Genomic DNA, 26,856 nt, shown 5'->3' with positions numbered 1-26,856 from the left:
TACATATTTGCTCCTCTATTTCCTGCTCACTCTTTGGGGCCAATAATACACTCTCAGTAAAGTAGCCATCCCTTAACATTCCTATGTTCTACCAACAAAGCCTTGTTTGAAGACCCTTCCAAGATATCATATCTACTTAATTCTGTAATTGACTCCTTATCTAATATTGCTACACCACCACTCTGTTTACACCACCTCTGCTTCATCTATAATTCTATCCCCCACATTGATGAGTTGCCATTCCAGCCCTTCCCTCAACCATGTTTTTGTGATGGCAACAATATCATACTTCCACGTTCAAATCCATTAACTCATCAATCTTCCCTATCACACTCCTAGCATTAAAGTAAAGACCATCCAACCTTGCCTTACTTTCTCAACACTCAACATGGCTGAACTCACTGTGACTTGATTCCATAGCTGTTGCATGATGCATCACTGTTTCCACAATATTCTGTGTCCCCTCCCCCTGTCAAACTAGTTTAAACTCTCCCAATAGCACCAGCAAACCTACTGCAAAGATGTTGGCCCCAATGTGGTCCAGGTGCAGACTGTTTGGACATGTCCCACCTTCCCCAAAAACAATCCCAATGATCTAGGAATCTAAAACCTTCCCTCTTGTGTCAACTCTTAAGACATACATTCTTACAATGTGGAAACAGGCCCTTCAGCCCAACAAGTGCACACCGACCCGCCAAAGCGCAACCCACCCAGACCCATTCATCTGTCCTATTTTCCTATCTCTAAACTCACTGGCCTGTGGCACCGGGAGTAGCATACAGAATAGAACCATTGAGGTCCTGTTTTATAATCTATTGTCTAGCTGCCTGAATTCTTGATGCAAGACTTCATTCTTCACTTTGCTCATATCAAAGATACCACCATGTACCATGATTTGGAGATGCCGGTGTTGGACTGTGGTGTACAAAGTTAAAAATCACACAACACCTGGTTATAGTACAATAGGTTTAATTGGAAGTGCGTACTAGCTTTTGGAGCACTGCTGCGACATCAGATGGTTGTGGAGTACACAACTGTAAGACACAGAACTTGTAGCAAACGTTTACAGTGATGTAAATGAAATTATACATTGAAATTATACATTATTCCTCAGCCATCTGATGAAGGAGCAGCGGTCAGAAAGCTAGTGCTTCCAATTAAACCTGTTGGGACTATAATTTGGTGTTGTGTGATTTTTTTAACTATGTACGATAACCTCTAACTCATCATCCTCCCCTTTCAGGATGCCCTGTAGCCATTCAGTGACACCTCTGACCCTGGCACCAGGCAGGCAACACACCATCCTGGAGTCAAGCTTTGTCTGCAGAAATGTCTGTCTGCTCCCCTGACTAAAAAATCCTCTATCACTATTGCTCTTCCATTCTTTTTCCTCCCCCTGTATAGTCAAGTCGCTTATGGTGCCAGAAGCTTGTCATGGACTGCATTCCTCCAAGGTAACAGGACACTCATCAGCTTCCAAAATGGAATATTAGTTTGAGTGTGATCACACAAAATTTTCAGTCACATCTCAAAATGTAATTTTAAAATTGCCTAGCCACACTCCTACCTTCTACAGGTCCTGAAAAAAATGGTTAATATAATTATTATCGTTGTGACCATTTCTCAATTGTGAGTTTTTAAAATTCTCTCAAATCAAATTAATTCTCAGGTATGGACTAAGTATTAAATTAGTATGACAAATATATTTGCCTCAGTAATAAAAATAGAAAATGCTAGAAATACACAAGGCAGTCAGCATTTATACAGGAGACTAGTCATACCATTTCATATTTTTATCCTTCATCAGATGCAAAATTCTAACACTTCTGGTTTCCTTTTATACTTTGCATTTATTTCTGTAATGTTCTTCTCCCTGCTGGTGGAGATAAATTTTACTGACATGCTCTGATTTTACAGCTGAAGCAACAGTTAAAAATTGGACAACTTTTGATGATAATGTTGGGGGTGAGAGGTCTTGAACAAAATGGGTGCATGACCTTACATTAAAAATAACTACAATCTGTGCAAAAATCTAAAATAGATTGCAACTCCAATTCTCTGTCGCAAAATTATTTGCAAAGAGGAGCATAAAGTAAAACAAAGCCTTTGAAAGAATTCTGTTTGCAATGTAACATTTTTACTGTCTAAAATTTGAATGCTGAAAAGTGAGACATGTTGCCACAGCTTTGATCAGAATGAATGCAAGAATGCCAAATTTCAAATGATCACAACAATTTACTACACAGGAGAAAAGGGGAGCTGAATGGTCAAAGTGTTGCCATGGAGAAAGGAAAACAGAACTCCTAGTTCGCCTGCTTCTGGATCATTTAATACACTTTCAAGATTGAACATATTCCTTTTCCATGTGAAGGATCTTTGCATACAAATACATGTCACTTCTAGTAAGCATAAATGAGCAAAGTTACAAACTTGATTGATCATCTTATACTGGTTATCGATGTAATTATTAGCATACTCCAGATTGTTCAGCAATTTTTGTTTCAGATTTGCAAGTGTGGGAGCGCTGATCTCTAATCTGCCTTTTACAACCTGCCAGTGGAGCTAGCTGTTTGATTTGCTTAGCCAGTTCTTGGGGTACATGGCCTATGCACCTGGTATTACATTGGCATATGATGTCACTCAATTCTGTGGGAGGCAGAATGTCTCTTTCAACTGACAGTAATGTCACATTAATGGAAAATATCACTTGCAATGCCACTGTACAGTAACTGCATGAAATGGCTTGCTACACTTGTTTACATTTTTGAAACATGTCTTCCCAGGGTAATGTGAAATAGACCAGACACCTTTCAATTCCTAAAGAGGTGGCCTGTAGCCCTTTTGAGAGTTTGTGTCAAATACACCAATCATCTGATCAGCAAAGCTGTTGTCCTGCAAGATAGCTTTAATGCGCTCTAATTACAGTGTTGAGCTTGTACAGTCAGAAAATAGGTAGGGCCATCTTTGCAAAATTGCTAATAAGGTCAATTTTACAGTTGAAGCTATATGAATTCCAACATGTATATTGACTGGTGAAAGTAAGCATGCAGAAGACAGTAGTGGAGAATCATTAACGGATTTAACTAGCATATCAAGGGAAGAGAGAATGTGTTAGACTGCCCCAACTCAAAACTGAATTGGAGAACAAGGCGGAGTGCATTAAGATGTGTAAAGGAAATCCTTATACATAACATACTCTTGTTCATAGGGCACCATTCACTGCAAAAAGAAATTTGTTCATGGCTTATGCCTTTCTTGAACTACCTTGAAGCATAGCAAACTATAGTACCCCAATGCTTTTCCTAAAAGCAATACTTTGGCTAATCAGCATTGATTTGCCAATCAATTATTACCCTCTTATTTGTGCATTGTTAAAATCATTAAAAAATTACATTCTTGCATTTATCCTGATGAGTGCAGGACAAAAAGCTTAATCAAAATTTGGAGATGCCAGTGTTGGACTGGGGTGTACAAAGTTAAAAATCACACAACACCAGGTTATAGTCCAACAGGTTTAATTGGAAGCATACTAGCTTTCGGAGCGTCACTCCTAATGAAGGAGCGACGCTCCGAAAGCTAGTGTGCTTCCAATTAAACCTGTTGGATGATAACCTGGTGTTGTGTGATTTTTAACTTAATCAAAAATGTCTCTTAACAGCAGTGTTCAAGCCTGGTACAGTTAGAGGCATTTGACACAACTGATAATTTGCAAGTGGTTGTATTCCATGTAGTTGAGAATGTGGTGCTGGAAAAACACAGCAGGTCAGGCAGCATCCAAGGAGCAGGAAAATCAACATTTCTGGCATAAGCCTTTTATCAAGAACATTGATTCTCTTGGTCCTCGGATGCTGCCTGACCTGTTATGCTTTTTCAGCACCACACTCTCGACTCTGATCTCCAGCATCTGCAGTCCTCACTTTCTCCTTGTATTCCATGGAACCTTCTTCCACCTTACTTCATCTTATCCTTTTTCCTTCGTAAATTGAGCTAATTTTCATTCTTAAATGCTTTAACAATTCAAGATGTAAATGGGATCCTCCAGGCTCCCCAGTGCAAGTGTATATATTTTCTCTACATCTATTCTATCAAATTCATTTATAAATTTAAAGACAGCTAAGAAATCACCTTTTATTCTTTTTGTCAGAGAGGAAATCCAACCATTCAGTCCTCCTTGATGTTTAAATTCACACAATTCTGTAATGTTACATTTTAGTATAATATTGTCAGCAAAATATCTTTCCTTAATTTACTTACAAGCCCCCAGAAATTATGTACATCTAATCGAGTTGTATAATTGCTTCACCTTCGCATGACACAATTGCATAACAGCAGCCCATGAGTCTGCTACTAACATTTCTCTCCTTGGAAAAACCTCCCAAAAATGGTCTGACACTTCTTGCATTAATATAGTTTCCACTTGATTTTGTATTCTTTTTCATATATTTGCAAATGATTGTTGCTCAACCACAACATCATTAAAACAGGCTGTGTAAGCACTTATCTCTTTGATGTCTGACACTCTGTCATGTACTTTAAGAGCAAGCTGAGCTTTAAACTGCATAAGCTCTGCAATTCCAAATCATGTTATTATATCTTAAAACTGTTTTTATTAATTTGTTCACAGAACTTGGCCATTATTGTCCAGGGCATTTGTTACCCATCCCGAATGGCTCCTGAGAAAGTGGTCCTGAGCCACTTTCTTGGATAGTTACATTACATAGGGAATAAGTACACCCCAGATGGAGATGGAGACAGGAGGTAAGTTATTTGTTGCAAAACATCCACCGGTTGAGTTGCTACTATAGCCAAAGTATGGCGATCCAATCCCATTTCTGATCAATTGTAACCTCCACTTTGATGATTATGGGGGTTTCTAGCTATGATAACAGCATTAAATATCAAGGGACAATGGTAAGATTTTCTCTTGTTTGAGATGGTCATTGCTTTGTATTTCTTTGGCACAAATATTACTTGCCATTTATTAGCCCAAGCCTGCATTCTTGCTTTTGCATTCAGACACACATTGCTTCAGAATCTGAGGAGTCACAAATTATACTGAATGTTGAGCAATCATCTGCGCACATCCGCACTTCTGACCTCATGATGAAAGGCCACTGTCCCAAGAACTCCTGCAGTGTTGTCCTGGGAATGAGATGATTGACCTCCAAAACCACAACAATTTTTCTTTGTGCTGGTACAACTGCAACCAGTAGAGAATTCCCCCTGCCTCAAACGCTCACCAACTGATTCCCAATGACTCCAGTTCACATAAGGTTGCTTGATTCCATACTCAATCAAGTGCTGCTTTGACATCAATGATAATCACTCTCACCTTACCTCTGCAGTTCAGCTCTTTTGCCTATGTTTGGGCCATAAGATCACATGATGTAGGAGCAAGAATAGGCCATTTGGTCCACTGGGTCTGCACCAACATTCAATGAGTTCATGTCTGATCTGATCATCTTTAACTCCACCTTCCTTCCTCGTCTTCATAACCCTTGATTCCCTTAATGATTAAAAATCTATCAATCTCTGCTTGGAATATATACTAAATGATGCAGCCTCAACAATGCTCTGCTTGTAAAGAATCCCACTGAATCCCTACCCTAAAGAAGAAATTTCCCCTCCTCTCTATCTTAAATGGATGACCCCTTACTCTGAGAATTTGTCCTCTTGTCCTAGACTATCTATAATGCAGACTATCTATAAATCTGGAACACACCTTTAAAATTAATGTCAGAATGTTATCAGCATCCACAGTCATAACAGTATCAAGTGCCTTCAGCTGTTTCTTGATATCACACGCAGTGTATCAAATTGGTTGAAGTCTGGTATTTGTGATTCTGGGAATGTAAGGAGATGGATCATCCACTTGGTACTTCTGGCTGAAGAAAGTTGCAAATCTATCAGCCTGGTCTATTGCACAGATTTGCTGAGCTCCCTCATCATTGAGAATAGAAATATTCGTAGAAATTCCTTCTCTTTAAAATGCAGAGCCAAGCTATAAGTAGTTTGAATATGTGCTGTGGTGGTGTGGTGAGGCTGGATGCCAATGTCTGCGGAAGTGGAGCATTTCCAGTCACTGCCCATGTCGCCTGCTCTGAAAGGTTGGGATCAGGTGTCCCAAGGTGGAGGTCTGGAGGAATAAGCGATAAGTTGCCAGGTCTGTCTTTGATATCAGGAATTCTTGGCATCTAAGTTTCTCTCCAGCGGGTGAGGGAATGGGAAACTGCATGTTATTGAGGTTGCATTAAGTAATAATGAAAGGTTAATGCAATTAGGCTTCTTCCCACTCACTAGTGAGAATCTTGTCTGGTTGTTCAACACTGTTTTGGTAAGTGAAACTTCTTGCTCTTGAGGTTGAGAAGCTCCTCACTAGACATTCTCACCTGATTTGCCCAACTTCCTTGCCATAGCCAACATCATTCAGGGGCTACAAAGATTATGCCTCTCATTTTTAAATATGCCTGGTGCTTCTCCTGGCATGCACTCCTGCACATTTCATTGAACTAGGGCTTGATACAGATGGTAGAGTAAGGTACATGCTGGGCCATGAAGCTACAGATCATGATTGAATCCAATTCTGTTGCTGATAGTCCATGGTTATTCAGTTCTGAAGTGCTAGCTCTATACAAGATGTATTCCCACTTAATGTGTTGGTGATGCTACAAAACACTATGGAGAGTAGCCTCAATGTGAAGATGGGTCGTTGCCTCCAAAAGCACTTCAACGCAGTCATTCCAATGAAAATTGTCATGGACAAATGTATCGGTGACAGCTAGAGTGGTGAGGATGAGGTCACGTTTGTATTTCTCACTTGTTGGTTCCCTCACCAATTGCTGCAAACCCAGTCTAGAGCTATGACCTTTGGACGTGGCCACCTGTGGTGAACACTGAGCCAAACATGATGGTGGATACTGTAGTCTCTCAGCAGAACACATTATTACCCTTGCCACCAACAGTGTTTCTTCTAATTGATGTTCAACATTGGAATACTAATTCACAGCTGAGGAGGATGGTAGTTGGTAATCAGAAAGAGGGTTCCTCGCCCATGTTTGGCCTGATGCTATGAGACTTCATATGGTCCAAAATCAATGTTGAAGACTCACACGGTAACTCATTCTTGACTATACACCTCTGTGCAGCTACTGGTGATTGGTCCTGCCAGTAGGACAGGACATAACAAGAAATTGTGATGTTTGGGACATTGTCTGCATGATATGATTCTGAAAGTTTGACTACAGTAAGTAGTCTATTGATCAACTGTCCCAATTTTGGCACAAGACCCCAAATGCTAGAGAGGAATATTCTGTAGGATCATGAGGGTTGGGTTTCTCTTATTGTTTCCAATTCCTACATCAGCGCCTGGTGATTCATCAAGCTTCATTTCACTTTTTCCCCACTCATATTGATTTGATATAATGGATTGTCTTTTTAGACCATTTCAGAGGGCATTTAAGAGTCAATTGTATTGCTGATGGTTTGGAGTCACATATCGGCTACACCAGATGAGGACAGCAAATTTCCTTCCCTAAAAGGAAGCAGATTGGTCTTTGGAACAACTGACAATGGCTTCATGGTTCCTTTTAGACTAACTTTCTTTTAAATTCCTGGTTTATTAATCACATTTAAACTCTATCGTCCACTATGTTGGGTTTGACTCCAAGCTCTCAGAAAGTTAGCTGGGTCTCTGGATTACTACTTCAATCATATTATCTAAAGCCTTTGTAACCACCTTTGTTACCTCCAACCTGATTATTTCAGCACTTTCCTTCCCCCCTCCTTCCATTCTTTGTCTTCCAAAAACTTTAAAGCCCTATTAAATGTTATATTCCAAAAGATAATTGTACTTAAACAGAATTCAAGTCCACACTTTTATGTGAAAGCTTTATTTCAGTTAGCCACACTCCATAAAACACACCCTACTGATTACTAGTTCCCCATATTTATGCAACCAATTCAAAGCCAATTAACTCTTAATTAATTTATCCATCACTTGTTCATTCATTCCATTATGTCTCAGGCACTTCTTTAGACCATATTAGATGGGAACAGATTATTTTCATTTTTAGATAAACCAAATGAAAATAATTCTAAAAATTAGCAAAATATACAAAATGACAAACAATTATATTCTCAGCTTTCCATTTACTGTGTAAAGTTCCAAGTGTCCTGCTTCCAGTGTGTCCAACAGTTTCTGGAACTTGCTTCTGCATTTATGAACCAATTAGACAGCCAATTGCTGGTCTCCACCCATTTCAATTTGGAGATACACCATCAGTTTTAAAACTGTAACATTGATATTATGTCTTTTCTCATTCATGCATTCTGTAAAGTGTATGTTATCCCATAGTGACTTATCATTAATGTAGCACCCAATGGGTCTTGTTGCTGAAGTTTCATTTTAGAATTTACTTAGAAAATGCCATATCCACTGCCTCACCAAGATTGAGAGTCTCTGCCTCTAATGAACTCTTTCATAATCTTCTAATATTTTTAGCTTCCCAAATTAAAGGGTAACATTTACTTGCTCTTTCCACAAGGGAAAATGCAAACCCTCATGTACCTGAGAATCCATTGCAGAGAATTGCATAAGAAGCATCACTAGAAACACATTTCATGTTTCTTGCATCTCCCAACGATAAAAATGTCAAATTATAATGATCAAGTCTTAATTTTTTTAATGTTTTGTTGGCCTGAATAATATCTTTCATTTTGGGACTTTTCATCTTGTACTCAACTCTAATATTTAGAGTGGCATCTGGCTTTGTTCGGGTGCCCTATTAATGCAGCAGTCCAATTAGACTTTGCAGTTCCTCCATTTCAGTTTTGAAAGCAGCTGTATCTATTTGTGAAGTTCTACTTTGACTAACAGCAATAAGGGTAACATTTTCTAAATACATTTGCTCATGCAAAGTGATAGTTGATCCATTCCCCTTGATTTTTAATCCAATGTACTTAAAAGCCCTAGAAGCCATCATTTGGGCCATATGCACATTTATTTAACTTCCTGAGTTATTACATTGCCCTTAATGGGCTCTGCATATAAATTGAACAATTGGAAACAGCAGTAATTTACATGTGGTGGTTAACTGATGAAAGATACTACTGGTGATTTGGTGGTAGGAAAAGCTGTTCGGTTGTGTGTGATGGCACTTGCAGATACAGAAGAAACAAAAAAACTTCCAGGGTGTCCCCACTGCTTCTGTTGCCTCTTTTAGAAGATGAAGAAATATTCCTCCTTAAGCTGATTTCTCTGCAGAAATGCAACTTTGTCAATTGCTCTACACTCCTAAGCATTTGTTACTAAAAAGACAAAAACTAAATTCAAAATTGCTTTTCCTAAGCAATTATATCCTTATTCTGTTCCTCAAATTTTTCTTCAAACCCTCATGTCACTAACCTAGCAGTAACCTTAAGTACCTTATGTGTGTGTGCCTGCATGAGGAAGAGTGAGAGAGTGTGTGGGTGTGGGAGAGTGAAAGCACGCAATCTGGGCAGTCAACATTTTTATAACTCATGTGACATTTTATAAATTCCTACTTTGGAAATAGAACCAGTCTGAATCAAGATTGCAATACAAAAAGACTCTAACCTCACATCTTTAAGGCATTGTCTGAGCTGAGATGACACTTTTGTTTATCAAACCTTAAGTTATTGGGTATGTGACTTGAAAGAAGTTCTGGGATTTACATATAAATGAATCAAAAGCTGCAACCCATTCTAAAAGATGAAAGACTTAACAGCAATTTAGATTTGTTCAATATATTGCACAAGTTGTATGACATTGACCTTTTGCTATAAATTCTGTGTCCTATGATCCTACTCCACGAGCTACCTGATGAAGCTGTTTGTATTTCCAAATAAAACTGTTGGGACTATAACCGGGTGTTGTGTGATTTTTTTTAACTTTCAGAAGTTAACGGGCCCTGGAGGCATATTGGAAGAGTAGGACAAGTCTTAAACAAGGAATTAAGCGGGCTAAAAGAGGTCATGAAATAGCTTAAGCAAGCAGAATTAAGGAAAATCCCAAAGCATTTTATTCTTACATAAGAAGCAAGCGGGTAACTAGAAAAAGGATTGGTCCACTAAAAGATAATGAAGGAAGGCTGTGTGCTGAACCTGAGAGAATGAGTGAGATTCTGAATGATTACTTTGCATCAGTGTTTGCCGAGGAGAGGAACATGATGAATCTTGAGATTAGAGATAGACGTTTGATTAGTCTGGATCACGTTGGCATAAGTTGGGAAGATGTGTTGGGTATGCTAGAGGTTATTCAGGTGGACTAATCCCCAGGATTGGATGGGATCTATCTCAGGCTGCTGAGCGAGGTGACAGAGGAAATAGCTGGGGCCCTGACAGATATCTTTGTGGCATCCTTAAATATAGGTGAGGTGCCGGAGGACTGGAAGGTTGCTCTTGTTGTACCCCTGTAGTAGGGATATTCCGGGTAACTACAGACCAGTGATCCTGACGTTGGTCGTGGGGAAGTTGCTGGAGAGGGTACTGAGAGATAGGATCTATTTATATTTAGAAAAGAATGAGCTTATCAGTGATAGGCAACATGGTTTTTTTGCAGGGGAGATCGTGCCTTACCAACTTAATAGAGTTCTTTGAGGAAGTGACCAAGTTGTTAGGTGAAGGAAGGGCTGTTGATGTCATATACATGGACTTTAGTAAGGCGTTTGATAAGGTTCCCCATTGTAGACTAATTGAGAAAGTGAAGTCACATGGTGTGCAGGGTGTTCTAGCTAAGTGGTTGAGCAACAGGAGACAGAGAATAGTAGTTGAAGGGAGTTTTTCGAAATGGAGAAAGGTGACCAGTGGTGTTCCACAGGGGTCAGTATTTGGGCCACTGTTGTTTGTAATATACATAAATGATCTAGAAGAGGGCACTGTTGGTATGATCAGCAAGTTTGCAGATGACACAAAGATTGGTGGTGTAGCAGAAAACATAAGGGACTGTCAGAGAATACAGGAGGATATAGATAGACTGGAGAGTTGGGCGGAAAAGTGGCAGATGGCTTTCGATCAAGACAAATATGAGGTGATGCATTTTGGCAAGTCTAATTCCAGAGCGAATTATACAATGAATGGAAGAGACTTGGGAAAAGTTGATGGGCAGAGAGATCTGGGAGTGCAGGTCCATTGTACCCTGAAGGTTGCTGCACAGATGGATAGAGTGGTCAAGAAGGTACATAGTACGCTTGCCTTCATTGGACGGGGTGTTGAGTATAAGAGCTGGCAGGTCATGTTAAAATCGTACAAGGCATTGGATCGGCCGCATTTAGAATATGTGTACATTTCTGGGCGCCACATTACCAAAAGGATGTGGACGCTTTGAACAGGGTGTAGAGAAGGTTTATGAGGATGTTGCTTGGTATGGAAGGTGTTAGCTATGAAGAGAGGTTGAGTAGGTTAGGTTTATTTTCACTAGAAAAAAGGAGATTGAGGGGGGACCTGATTGAGGTTGACAAAATCATGAGGGGTATAGACAGGGTGGATTGAGACAAGCTTTTTCTCAGGGTGAAGGATTCAATAACGAGAGGTCATGCTTTCAAGATGAGAAAGTTTAAGGGGGGTACACGCGGCAAGTGCTTCACACAGAGGGTGGTGGGTGTTTGGAACGCATTGCCAGCAGAGGTGGTAGGGGCAGGCACGGTAGATTCATTTAAGATGTTTTTGGACAGATGCATGTGTAGGTGGGGAGCAGAGGGATACAAATGCTGAGGAATTGACTGACAGGTTTAGACAGTACATTTGGATTGGCTCAGGCTTGGAGGGCAGAAGGGCCTGTTCCTGGGCTGTAAATTTTCTTTGTTTCTTCTTTGTCCACCCTAGTCTGACCCTGGCACCTCCACATCATCCCTTTTGAAACAGTGGCGTCACATTTGCTGTTCTCCAATCTGCTGGAACTGCCCCAGACTTCAATGAATTTTAGAAAATTACCACAAGTGCACTTGCTTTTTCTCCTGCCTTCTCTTTTAGCACCCTGTGATGCATTCTATCAGGGCCAGGAGACTTGTCTATCCTTAGCTCAATTAGCTTGCCCAACACTACCTCTTTTGTGGTAATGATTGTTTCCAGGTCCTCACCTACCTTTGTCTCTTTGTCAATTACAGGCATGTTACTTGTGTCCTCTGCTGTGACGGCTGACGCAAGATATCTATTCAATGCTGTGGCCATTTCCTCTTATCCCATTATTAAAGCCCCGCTCTCATCCTCTAAAGGACCAATGTTTACTTTAGCCACATTTTCTGTTTGATATATTTATACAAACATTTGCTATCTGTCTTTATATTCTGAGCTAGTTTTTTTTCTCTTAATCTTTTTTACTTTTCTTTATAGCTCTTTTTGTGGCTTTCTGTTGACCTTTAAAGCTTACCCAATCTTCTAGTTTCCTGCTGATCTTGGCCCCTTTGTATGCCTTCTCTTTCAATTTGGTAGCTTCCTTTATTTTCTTGGGCACCCATGGCAAATTACCCTTTTTCCTACATGCCTTCCTTTTCACTGGAATATACTTTTGCTGAGTGCTTTGAAAAATTGCTTTGAAAAGTCATCCACTGTTTGTCAACTGTCCCACCATAAAGTCTTTGCTTCCAGTCTACTTTTGCCAAATCCTCACTCATCCTCTTGTAGTCTCCCTTGTTAAAGCGCAGGACCCTGGTATTGGATTTTATCTTTGCACTTTACATTTGTATTCTAAATTCAACCACACTATAATTGCTCCCTCCAAGAGGATCCCTAACTATGACATCATTAATTATTCCTGTCTAATCACACAGACCAAATCTAGGATAGGTTGCTCCCTCATCAGTTTCATTACATACTGTTCAAAAAAACTAACATGGATATGTTCAGTGAATTCTTCCTCAAGGCTACACTGACCGACCTGGTTTAGCCAATCGACCTGTAAATTAAAATCCCCCGTGTTAATTATCATACCATTTTTACAGGCATTATTTCTTCATTTATTGCCCATTCCCATGTGATATTATTATTTGGTGGCCTAAAGACTACACCAATCAGTGATGTTTTCTTTTTAGAACTTCCAATTTCCACCCAAATGAATTCAACCTTATTCTCCATAGAAACCTTATCATCTCTCACCACCGACCTGATGTTGTCCTTAAGTATCAGAGCTACACCACCTCCCTTACCTTCCTGTTTGTCCTTCCAAATAGTCTGATATCCATGGATATTTAACTCCCAGTCATGACCATCCTGCAACCATGTCTCCGCAATGGCTACTAAATCATATTCATTCACGATGTTTTGAGCCATTAGCTCATCTACCTTGTTACAAATGCTACAAGCATTCAGGTAAAGTGCCCTTATGATAGTTTTTGTGCCGTCATTATGAATTCCAACATCTCCAATAATATCTCCTGAGCTATTCTTCCTTTTACTTCTTTCATAATCTGCCATGTATTTAGTCGCTCCTGCACACACGCTAACCTGCTGCTTTCCTTTTTATTTACCACCATACATCCTGTTGTTTTCCCCTTCCCTTCCCCCCGACTCATTAGTTTAAAGTCCTCGTGACCATCCCATGTGTCCTTTTCGCTGCAACACCAGTTCCAGATCAGTTCAAGTGAAAACCATTCCATCGGTACAGATCCCTCTGATGGGACCTGTTCCTTAATTTTGTTCCTAGTGCTTGATAATCCCCACACAGGTCATCCTTCCTAGCCTTGCCTATGTTATTGATCCCAACATGGACCACAACAACTGGATCCTCGCCCTCCCGCTCCAATCTCCTTTCAAGCCAGTCATGCCAACATACCACACGAGTCTCATGATTCTGGTTACAAAAGATACTATTTATCCCTCTAATTATACTATCCCTTGCAATTACCCCTTGACTTTTTGCTCCCCCCTTTTGAATGGCCTTCTACACCACAGTGCAATGGTCAGCTGGCTCATTCTCCTTGCAGCCCTTTTCCTCATCAACACAGGGAGCAAGTACCCCATACAAGGTACCTGGACAAGGTCAAGAGATGAGCTTCCTGCGTTCCTGAATTCAGGATCCCCCTACCAGCTTCACTTGCAGTCACACCATGATATTCCTGATCCCGATTGAATTTGAACTACTTAATCTACCAGGTGTGACCACCTCCTGAAACAAAGCCTCCAGATACATCTCCCCCTCCTGGGATGTGCCACAATGTTTGAAGCTGAGATTCCAGATCATCAATTTTGAGCCAGAGTTCCTTAACTTTGTACTGATATTTTTTTACTTAGTGCCTCGGTAGCATTTGAATCTTCTACATTCAGTAGAAGTGCATCGACTGTCCAACATTGCATAATTGAAAGACACCAGTACATTCTTCACTTGACAGAAATTTTTCTGTGACCAATAAAATGCCCTCTCTTTGACCTGTGTCACCATCTTTCCCTGAATCCATAACTTCATGCTTAGTTTCAAATACTTTATCACATTTGGGACAATTCATGGTGTAGTGATACTTTGAATCACACCCAAACATCAAACTGCTACACCGTGAGCATTTTTAACACCTACTGTAAATGTCAAATTCTCTTGATTTGCAAAATTATCAACTGCATTTCTGTCCTCGTTTCCATAAGTTGTAGTTCTCCTTTTTTACTGTTGCCTGTGACCTATGTTTAGTCAGTCTCACCAATTTATTAACATTGTATTCCTGGTCATATTGCCGATTGCCTCTTTGTGCTATCACTGCTGCTGAGAAAAAATGCTTTCCTGGGAAGGTTTTCAATGCTTCTGACATTTTCCCGAGTGTATGATTATCTGAAAATTTAAGTCCCATTAAAACTAGGTGTCTGTCCATTTTTGATACTTTGGCATTGGTTATTAACTTTATTACGTTAAATGCCAACACAGAGTGGGGAATTTCCAAATGATATTTTTGTAGTAGTGTATAAAACCACTTTGCATTTTTCTGTCCAAATGTTTCAAAATCACATCTCAACAGTCACCAGAATATCCATTTGATAAATTTTATCCATTATAGTTTTCAGTCTGTCTGACTCTCAACCTTACTCACATTATTAGACCAATTTGTTGCTCGTCTTGTTTCTATGTGGTAATGAAAGTGCTAAGGCCATATGCTCCTTCCTCTTTGGTAAGGAAGTAATCCAAGGTCCACACAGTAACTTTATCATTCTGCTGGTCACAAGATTTATTTTCAGAAAACAAGAGTCAGTAATCATACATCCTTAACTTTACATTTTGAATCAACCATCCTCTGCCACAATGTCATATTTCAAAAGATAACAGTGTTCAAAGAGTTCAAGTCCACACTTTTCTGTAAGAGCTTTATTTAAGTTCATCGCACTCTATAAAACACTCTCCCAATTACTAGCTCTCCATATTTATATAACCAATTCGAAATCAATTAACTCTCAATTAATATATGTATTATATGTTGCTTCATTCTATTAAGTCTCTGGCAATCCTTCAGACCACATTTGATGATAACATTACATATCCAACACCTCCAACCTAACACACCCAACCTCCATATTAAAAATTCTATTCTGACTGAGCTTACTAGTTCTCTATCTTGCAGTCTATTTAATAATTCATCTAAAAATACCTTCATGGACACTTCACCCACTCAATCTTCGCTAGCTTTATGTACCTCCTCCACTCTAAAGTCTTCTTTAAATCTCTCCTTTTCGTTCAACCCACCAATGGCTCTTAGCCTTCAGCCACTTTAGTCAAATACATAGAATACTCTTTCAAAATGTTATACTTTTGTTACTCAGTCTCTGACTTAAGATATTCTCAGAGCTCTTCTTGTTGACTAATCTTGTTACCCCTCCTATTAGAAAAACGTGAGGACTGCAGATGCTGGAGATCAGAGCTGAAAATGTGTTGCTGGAAAAGCGCAGCAGGTCAGGCAGCATCCAAGGAGCAGGAGAATCGACGTTTCGGGCATGACCCCTCCTATTGTCATTCTTTCTGATTTGACATGTATATATAAATACAAGATATTGTTATGAAATGAATTTGAGCTCTTTCTAAAACAGAAACGGCCGTATATGAAGGTTATATCATTCTGAACACAGGGATTTGTTTACCCAAAGTGCATGGGTTGAAGCGGGTGTGGAAGAAACAAAAAAAAGGTATACTCAATCTCAATCATTTATACATTGTTTATTAGATTAGATTAGATTACAGATTAGATTAGATTAGATTACAGTGTGGAAACAGGCCCTTCGGCCCAACAAGTCCACACCGACCCGCCGAAGCGAAACCCACCCACACCCCTACATTTACCCCTTACCTAACACTACGGGCAATTTAGTATGGCCAATTCACCTAACCTGCACATCTTTGGACTGTGGGAGGAAACCGGAGCACCCGGAGGAAACCCACGCAGACACGGGGAGAACGTGCAAACTCCACACAGTCAGTCGCCTGAGTCGGGAATTGAACGCCGGTCTCTGGCGCTGCGAGGCAGCAGTGCTAACCACTGTGCCACCGTGCCGCCCACTATAATGAGTCACTCAGTAGAAAGAGAACAGGGCTAATTAGTCATCTGGTGATGGCACACTCAGGAACTGAGGGCAGAGCAAGAAAATAAAATACTCGTCCATGTTTTCCCTCCTAAGCACCACCAACCTTGCTTAGATATGGCTTTAGTCACTCCCCATTTCTCAACAAAAAGGCACTCCTGTTTCTAACCAAAGAGACACATACAGTGCCTCACCAAAGAGTGTTATGAGGTACTTTACTGCAGGTGGCATTAGTACTGTGTCTATTTTGACCAGATATCCACACACAATTTCTAAAAGCAATGATGAATAGTGAGCAAGAGCAAGAAACCTGATGGATTTGTTTTCTGTTTGCAATACAAGGGCACCGAGTCCAAATTATGCATTCAAAATCAATGTTTTAGATAAACTAGCAATAAAAAAAACATTTTTATTTCATGATAATTTTGGTTTTGTCCTATTTTCAACAATTTTCCTCTTCATGCCTTGATTTATTAAAAGTGAATTTGTCGCTATTTTCCTCCTTCCTGTTTTCTACATAGCCTAGTATTTTTCATAGGTCACATGCACAACAGGTACCGCAGACTGACTTAGGAACACTTTGCCTGAAAGCAGAAAAAGTTTTATTTCTTTTGAAGCTGTGAAAGTTCATATAATGACTATAATTTTTTAATCATATCACTTTCTGTCCCTCATTAAAATGTACATCACAAAAATTTAACCACCTTTTAATATAAAAAATTAAAAACGGTAACCTATTTTGTAACTCTAATTGCTTCAATGGAAATAAGACAAGAATTCACAGCTGTGTGATTAAATCATGGGAAATATTCCCTACTTTGTATAACAAGAGACCCCCTGCTTGTCAGAGTTTGAAGAGCCAAGGTTTTCAGATGACATTTCAATAACTGGAACACAGCATTACAAATCCATTCCCAACTTTACTGAAACAATTATTGAAATTATTACCTTCAGGCCATGTATGTTCCGTTTCCCAGGTGGCTTGCAGGCTGAAACAGTAATTGACTAAATTGCAGAACACATCAGGGCCATTTACAAATTTGTTAAAAATGAATCATATGAAAGAAATGAGACTGACACCAAAATTAACAGCTGAAAATGATGGAAAAGGGGCTCAAAAGCCTGTACAGGGAATTTTTAAAGAGTGATCCCATCTTGCAAAACTAAACGCTGAAAAAAAAAATATATGAAAAAGATATAAAATATGAAAGGCAAATAAAGATTAACAGATTATAAATTTAAGGAGCAAGAGTCAGACCATTTAAACCCTCTTTTCCAACATTTTGAACGTAGATTAAGCTAACATGTGAGCAAATAACATACTTAACTATAGAATCCACTGTCAAGGTTGATAAATTAGAAACATCAAGATTAATATTTAAATTTTTTTTAAGTTTGTTTTGCTTATGCAGGTGAATGGAGCTGTTCATCAGTTACATTTCACAGGCAACAAAACAGTCAATAAAACATTGTCAAGAATTGCGCAATCTATTCTAGTGCTTTGGTTAAAAGCTATTTTAAATAGATATTCCAATGGCCAAATATTTTAGGGAGGGGAGGAAGGGTGTGACTCATTTGAATAACTGAAGTCTAAGTGAAGATGTACCCATTAAACCATAGTATTACAACAAAATTGTAATTTCCAGTGTTTGTTGAGTTCAACTCAATCTGCAAGATGTAGCAACCTTTCTGAAACAATTACACCAATGGAGTCATTACTCATTGTTTAATCAATGTAATTTAAGGGAAAAGAATCAGAAATAAACTACTACTGAAAGATTCTTGATAAACTACTACCATGATTCTTGGTAGAAAGAATACCAAGCAATAGACTTTTTAAGAATAGTCAAAGCAACGTTTATTTAACTGGAAAAAACTGCAAACTTGATTGATTGTGTCACCAAAACAAACTATATTTTCTGCACCTTCTCCAAGATGATGGTATGCCATGAGATTGAAGCAAATAAACTAAAATAGCCAATGTAAAATGCAGCAAAGTTTAATTATAAATAAATATTACTAGCTCACTACGTTTTGAACTCACATATAAAGATAACCTTGTTTCATATTCATATATAAAGATAACAGGTCAGTTTTTGGTCTGTTCCATTAGTTTATGTGGACCAGTTCTGTTGTCATAATAACACAACAGGGTCAGTGCCCATAGTTAGTGGTTGAACACTTGCCACAACTTATGTCCTTGGTCACCATCCAGTCACTGCTATTGCTAATGTACATGTGGCCAGCAAGCAACACCAAGATTTGGCTCTCTAATGAAACTGACCACAAGAATACTAACCACTTGGGCAAGGTACCCCACCACCCATTTTATGGGAGAAATAACTGGCAGAGACATTGAAAGAAAATATGGTGCATTAATAAGAAAGCAAACTACTTCTGATGTTGCAAATCTGAAATATGAACGAAAAGGGGTCAGGTAAAATCTGTGGATAGAAACAGCATTAACCCTCTATCCTAACCTCATAACCCCAAAATGGATTTTAATATTTCTTGATCGAGGCACTGAGAAAGCATGCTGTATGCAAACAGACTTCTCAATCTTGGGACAGGATCACACATGGACAATCAGTTCTAATGATGAGTTAAAAATATAGAATTAATATTTAAAGGCCATTGCCTCACCTAATCCAGCACAAGAGACCATAATCTTAAACTTAAAGCTCAATCATTCAAGAGTCTAAACAAGTAGCATTTTATCACAATAAATGATAGCTAACATCTGGAAAATCCTTCCAAAAGGGTAAAAGGAAATAGAACAATTGAAATATTCTAAATTGAGGTAGATGAATTTCTTGAGAGACAATGGCATATGGAGAAACAGTGGTGAATGGTGTTGAAGTGCAGATCAGTTTTGATCTAATTAAATAGTGAAAGAGACTTGAGAGGCTGAATGGCATACCCATTTCAATATATAATTTTCAACAAGATATAGACCAATATTTAGTACTGTTCATCAAATATATCAATAAATATATTTTCAGTGCTTTGTCAACAAAACTGATAAACTGACAAAATACATTTAGTTCGGTGGCTAGTTAAATTTTAGTTTTTGAGTCATTTCACCATTATTTTAAACAATGACCATCACCATAAGCCAACTTGCAAATAGCAGAACAATCCAATTAATTACATTGAATACAGAAGAATATTTATGTCTAAGGGAATAAATTTGAAATGCAGAAGCTGCATCAAAGTAGAAGTTCACAACAGTATGTTAAGATAAAGCTGAAAATCTCAATACTGTTGAAATCTTTTAAGACACCTGGATTCCAAGATTAGAGTCTTCTATTCATTTTCATCTGGGTATGTAATAAACACAAAAATAGACTTTACCCCTAACCCTACTGTGTAATAGCAAAATGCAATTTAGTGATTCAGAACAACTAACAGTGCTGCTTTAATTTCATTTTTTAAATCACCTGGCCATTGTGATAGTATCTTAAAAATAAGCCAACTGAGCTCCTCACACAATTAAAGGAAAATATGTGAATTGCACCTAACTCATCAGGGTGTCTAGATGACATGAAAGCAAAATGGGCAATTTAGAATAGTCAGCAAGAAAAATATTCTAGTTTTTAAATCCTTCCGATACAGTATGGTCATTACATAAAAAATATGTTTTATACTTCATTATGTTCCTTTATTTGCTAGAAATTGGCATGGCTGGCATCAAGGATAAAACATACAAGTGTCATCATATCGTATCTGCTTACAATATTGCATCCATGCATAAACATCAAAGATAATAATTCAGCTTAACTATTAAAGATGTTTTAAGAGAGAACAAGATAAACAAAGATGCAGACTTTTTGGCAACTTCTTTTACTTTAAATGTGTAGATGTAAAGTCAACCTTCTTACCTCGTGGATATATCTGCAGTGGTTCAATCATTTCTCCATTGACTTGCTGCTCTGTTACAGTGGTATAATACTGTAAAAGCAAGCAGAAAGACAAATACATTCACCCAAGTTTAAATAAAATGTAATTACTTAGTCTTTCAAACTTGCATAGAAATAAACTCAATAGACAACTTAATATTTTCATGTACCTATTATGACCTCCACTCATGATGCACCTTTAATGATGCTGAAAATATTACAATAGAAACAGAAACATTGACATGGTAACAGACTTTATTCGGACAGCAGAATATGTGATCATGATAATGAACACTAACATTTTTTGACACTGAATAAGAGGACTGGGGAAGCAAGTTCCAGATAGTTGGAGAAAATTGCTTAAAGGCTCTACTGCTGTACAGTTAGTCAAGATAATCAAAACGTCAGGGTCACGAGATTAAGGTTGCAGCTAGGGAGACAAAAGCTGAAAGGAATGATAGAAATAGGGTGGACTGAGACCAAAGGACAATTTGAGGATAACAAGACAAAGTTCAAATTCAACTTGTTAAGATTCGTGGAACAAATGTAAGGACATGCCCAGGGTGATTAATTGGTTGCAAAACCAGAGATTATTTGAATAACTGAGTTTTAGATAATTTATGAGTTTATGAAGCGTTAAGGTTGGGAAGCCAGCAAGGGGGCCAGTGAAGAAATTTCAAGTCAGTGCAAGAAAATAATTGGTAAGGTTTAGTGGGAATGAGTGAGGGGAAAATAGCATTCTTGTAGAGATGGGACTATGAAATCTTGATAGTAGACAGGACATAAGATTTTCAGCTTAGCTGCAAGTGAAGGAAATTGCTACTGTTTTCCACGTTCTGGGCAGGTCTAATGAGTAAATGCAGAGGGAACTGTAATCAGTGACATAGGGATTTTTTTTCGGTATTCAGTTCGAAATTTTGATATCAAAGAGGCAGTCTAACAACAGAGATAATTTTAAGGTCATGAGATGTGAAGAGCAGGGTATCATATACATAAATATGGAAGTTGATCCAACACCTGCTGGTGATCTCAACAAGAAGCAGTGTATAAATGAGAAACAGAACATAGCCTACACTGATTCTTAGAGACTCTGGAGGGGATCGTGTAGCAATTTGAAGAGATGCCATTGCCGCAGATATGGTGAGTGTTTTGACTAGTAAGATTTGAACCAAACAATTGTCTGTCCTCTTTTGTCCAGAATTATGTTAGCTTTATCAAACATTGCAAAATGTATGATAAGGGATAATGCCCAAGGTAGCAGTCACAAAGAAAGCCATTATGCAGTTAGGTAGGGTAACTCAAACACTGAGCAGGCAAACTTGAATTTATACTTGAAGGATTTAAATTGTTTTTTTAAATTATAATTAAATTATTTTTTGTCAATAGCATCATGTTTTGAACACTATACAAAGAAAAAGGAGATTAGAGATGGGATGGCAAATGAAGAGAATGGATAGGTGGATTATGGGTAAAATTTTTGAGGCAGGATAATGATAGCAATAAAAAGGATATTTATCAAAAATATTAATACTTTTTCTCTGTGATGCATTTCTATTATTTTCAGGTTTTTACGATTCTGTGGTTTCATTTTTAAAAGCAACAATTGTACTAATTGAAAATAACTATTGTTGAACCAGTTTGTTTCTTTGGCCATTGCATATATTAATTAAACAAGCAATGTTAATACAGAAAGGCAAAATTATCTAAATGGGGAGAAAATTCACAGTGTTTCAGTGCAGAGGGATCTGAGTGTCCTCATAATAAGAAAGGTAAACGGAATTTTGACATTTATTGCTAAAGGAATAGATTACAAAAGTAGGGAAGTGTTGCTTCAACAGTTAAAGGCATTAGAAATACCACACCAGGATACTGTGTACCGATTTGGTTCTTTTATTTGAGGAGGGATGTCGTTTCACTGGAGGCAGTTGAAAGGAGACACACTAGATTAATTCGAGAGGTGAGGGGTTTGTCGTATGAAGAAAGATTGAGCAGTTTAGGCCTATAGTGCCTGGAGTTTAGAAGAATTAGAGGAGATGTAATTGAGGTATACAATATGTTAAAGAGGATTGACAAAGTAGACGTACAAAGGATATTTTCTCTTGTGGGGCAAACTAGAATGAGAGATCATAGCTTTTGGATAAGGGGCAGCAGATTTAAGACAGAAATGAAAAGAAATTACTTCTCTCAAAGGGTTGGGAGTCTGTGGAATTCACTTCCACAGACAAGAGTCGGTGCCAGGACAATCAGTAAATTTAAGGAGCGAGACAGACTTTTAAATAGTAATGGGTTGAAGGGTTTTCGGGAGCAGCAGTAAAGTGGAGTTGAGGCTGAGATGAGATCAGCTGGGATCATATGTAATGATAGAGCAGACCGAAGGGCTGAATTACCTACTCCTGCTCCTAATTCTTATGTTCTTAGTGCTGCAATTCACATTAGCAAAATAAGCAAATTGGTACAGTTGTAGAATCCACTGATTTGTGGAGTCATTTGGATACCTGATCTCACAAAATTTAGATGTTGAGAACAAAATACTGCTATCTTCCAAGATAAAATCGAATCAATTATCACAATGATAATACTAATTATTATAAAAACAAAATTCAATTTAGTTAACATGAATTATGATAACGCATACATGAATTGTAAAACTAACACTCTAACAATTTATATATAATTTGACATGTGGTTAACAAAATTTGTTATGAGGTGCTTGAATTAGGAACAGGCAATAATAAAACATTGAGAGATCCAAATCCTGATCAACAACCAGCAACGCTGGCAGAAAGGGAAGGAAGAGGGATAGGACTTAATTTACAGCTCTTTCACCCTCCACCACTACCTTTGAGCCACTTCTGTATCCAAATGTCTGGTTCTCCCTGTATTCCATGAAATCTAACCTTGTTAACCAGTTTCCCACAGGGAACCTTGTCGAACGCTTTATTGAAGTCCATATCGATCATGTCTACCACTCTGCCCTCATCAATCCTCTTTGTTACTTCTTCAAAAAACTCAATCAAGTTTGTGAAACATGATTTCCCACGCACAAAGCCACGTTGACCATCCCAACTCAGTCTTTGCCTTTCCAAATATATGTACATCCTGTCCCTCAGGATTCCCTCCAACAATTTGCCCACCATCAACGTCAGGCTCACTGGTCTATAGTTCCCTAGTTTGTCCTTACCAACTTTCTTAAATAGTGGCACGTTAGCCAATCTCCAGTCTCCCGGCACCTCACCTGTGACTATCGATGATACAAATATCTCAGCAAGAGGCCCAGAGATCACTTCCCTAGCTTCCCACAGAGTTCTAGGGTACACCTGATCAGGTCCTGGGGATTTATCCACTTTTATGTGTTTCAAGACATCCAGCATTTCCTCCTCCGTAATATGGACATTTTTCAAGATGTCACAACCTATTTCCCTACATTCTATACCTTCCATGTCCATTTTCACAGTAAATACTGATGTAAAGTACTCATTTAGTATCTCCCCCAATCTCCTGTGGCTCCACACAAAGGCCACATTGCTGATCTTTGAGGGGATCTATTCTCTCCCTAGTTACCCTTTCGTCCTTAATGTATTTGTAAAAACCCTTTGGATTCTCTTTAACTCTATTTGCCAAAGCTATTTCATGTCCCCTTTTTGCCCTCCTGATTTCCCTCTTAAGTATCCTCCTGCAGCCTTTATACTCTTCTAAGGATTCACTCGATCTATTCTGTCTATACCTGACATATGCTTCCTTCTTTTTCTTCACCAAATCCTCAATTTCTCTAGTCATCCAGTATTTCCTATACCTACAAGCCTTTCCTTTTACCCTAACAGGAATATACTTTCTCTGGATTCTCGTTATCTCATTCCTGAAAGCTTTCCATTTTCCAGCCATCCCTTTGCCTGCAAACATCTGCCTCCAATCAGCTTTTGAAAGTTCTTGCCTAATACTGTCAAAATTGGCCTTTCTCCAATTTAGAACTTCAACTTTTCGATCTGGTCTATCATTTTCCATAACTATTCTAAAATTAATAGAATTATGGTTGCTGGCCCCAAAGTGCTCATCCACTGACACCTCAGTCACCTGCTCTGCCTTATTTCCCAAGTGTAGGTCAGATTTTGCACTTTCCCTGTCCACATACTGAATCAGAAAATTGTCTTGCACGCACTTAACAAATTCCTCTCCATCTAAACCCTTAACACTATGGCAGTCCCAGTCAATGTTTGAAAATTAAAATCCCCTACCATAACCATCCTATTATTTTTACAGATAATTGAGATCTCCTTATAAATTTGTTTTTCAATTTCCCTCTGACTATTCGGGGGTCTATAATACAATCCCAATAAGGTTATCATCCCTTTCTTATTTCTCAGTTCCACCCAACTAACTTCCCTGGATGTATTTCTGGGATTATTCTCCCTCAGTCCAGCTGTAATACTATCCATTATCAAAAATGCCACACCCCCTCCTATCTTGCCTCCCTTTCTGACCTTCCTATAGCATTTGTATCCTGGAACATTAAGCTGCCAGTCCTGTCTATCCCTTAGTCACGTTTCTATGATTGCTATGATATCCCAGTCCCATGTTCCTAACCATGCCCTGAGTTAATTTGCCTCCCTGTTAGGCCTCTTGCATTTAAATAAATGCAGTTTAATTTATCAGTCCCACCTTGTTCTCTTTGTCCCTGCCTGCCCTGACTGTTTGATTTACTTATTTTCTCAACTGTACCAGTCTCAGATTGATCTCTTTCCTCATTATCTCCCTGGGTCCCACTACCACCCCCCCCCCACTAGTTTAAATCCTCCCAAGCAGTTCTAGCAAATCTCCTTGCCAGTATATTAGTCCCCTTCCAATTTAGGTGCAATCCGTCCTTCTTGTACAGGTCACTTCTACCCCAAAAGAGATTCCAATGATCCAAAAATGTGAATCCTTCTCCTATCCACCAGCTCCTCAGCCGTACATTCATCTGCTCTATCCTCCTATATCTGCCCTCACTAGCTCATAGCAACGGGTGTAATCCAGATATTACTACTCTCGAGGACCTCCTTTTTAAATTCCTGCCTCTCTGTAATCTCTCTTCAGGATCTCAACCTTCTCTCTTCCTATGTCATTGGTTCCAATGTGTACAATGACCTCCTGCTCGCCCCGCTCCTCCATGAGAACATTTTGCACCCGCTCTGAGACATCCTTGTTCCTGGTCAATATCTCAATAAAACATATAATCAAGAAAGAACCCACTCTATTCACTATTGTAGACTTATAGCAAGGCCCCAAGGCCACACGTAAAACTATTCACTTATCTGCCTCTGTGCTGTGATCTCTCCCAAACAGGTTCCTCCAAGATCAGTTGTGAATCTCACTGTTTGTGTTAATTTTCCCAGATGCACTCCAATGTCCAACGATACATGAATTCAACAGCAAAGGGCAGTAACTGTTCAGATTCACTGCTGTGTCAGTTAGCAGTGTGGGTTTCTTTCTCTCTCTCTCTCTCTCCTGCACTGACCTCACCATGTATGCCTTTGTCTATTCCTTTCCCTTTTTCTCTTTTAAAAGTGCCACTGTTTTGACTTTGTTTTCCTCCAAAGTGCTAAAACAATGCAACAGCATATAAAACAGTAATTGTTGCTCCTGGGATTTGAGGAAATCACCTCCAACACCTAAAATACCTCAAAAACGTCATAGAGTAATACAACATGGAAACGAGCTCTTCGGCCCAACAAGTCCATGCTCATCATGGTGCCCACTCAACTAGTTCCAATTGCCTGCATTTGGTCCATATCCTTCTAAAGCCTTCCCATCCATGTACCTATCCAAATGTTTTTTTTTTAAATGTTGCTGTTGTACCTTTCTCAACCAATTTCTCTGACAGCCCATTCCATTTACATATCACTCTCTGCATGAAGAAGTTGCCCCTCGGGTCCTTCTTAAGTCTTTTCCCCTCACCTTAAACCTGTGCCCTCTAGATTTCAATTCACCATTCCTGGGAAAAAAAGACTATATGCATTCATCCTATCTATGCTCCTCGTGATTTTATATGTACCTCAGCCAGAATGGGTAGCAAATCTCACGCTATTAGCATTAATCAGATCTATATGCTAGTCACCTTGCCAAGTGAACTAACTGATCTCCCATAACAAATTAAAAAAAAACTTGTGCAGGGATTGAGACAGGTGGGGCTTGAACCCAGGCCTTCTGGCCCAGAGGTAGTGAAACTACCACTGTGCCACAAAACACAACATAACTGAATTAAATAAGAGCTTGTGATCTAAACAAGGGTTCAAAACTGCATGAACCACTTAGAAGTCGTGCTATGTGAAACTCAACATCATTTAAAACTTTTTTTTAAATGTTAGGAAATCATTTCATTCAACATTATGCCATTTGAGTCTAGTTTGATCAGTGATTATCATTCTGTTTTCGTGTGGCTGATACCAGTAGATGATGATTTTTAATGAAGGACCAACAC

The 26,856-nt window shown here is 38.8% G+C and overlaps 1 protein-coding gene across 9 annotated transcripts in view; it reads right to left on the bottom strand.

Moving 5' to 3' along the window:
* Positions 1-26,856, bottom strand: part of map2k5 (mitogen-activated protein kinase kinase 5) — a 379,209-nt gene that overhangs the window by 282,363 nt on the left and 69,990 nt on the right. For all 9 annotated transcript variants that reach the window (XM_087981145.1, XM_087981146.1, XM_087981147.1 and 6 more), the window contains exons 4-5: positions 20,385-20,454; positions 17,452-17,492 (exon numbers count right to left, since the gene is read on the bottom strand). In XM_087981145.1, coding sequence (XP_087837271.1) covers positions 17,452-17,492; positions 20,385-20,454 — 111 coding nt within the window. The remainder of the gene's footprint in view (positions 1-17,451; positions 17,493-20,384; positions 20,455-26,856) is intronic.

Source organism: Chiloscyllium plagiosum, unplaced genomic scaffold, assembly GCF_037043375.1.
Source record: "Chiloscyllium plagiosum isolate Xiang-an unplaced genomic scaffold, Cpla_swu_hap1 HiC_scaffold_39, whole genome shotgun sequence".
Taxonomy (NCBI): domain Eukaryota; kingdom Metazoa; phylum Chordata; class Chondrichthyes; order Orectolobiformes; family Hemiscylliidae; genus Chiloscyllium; species Chiloscyllium plagiosum.
Note: the sequence above shows the minus strand (reverse complement) of the source record. Positions and strands in the feature narration are given on the sequence as shown.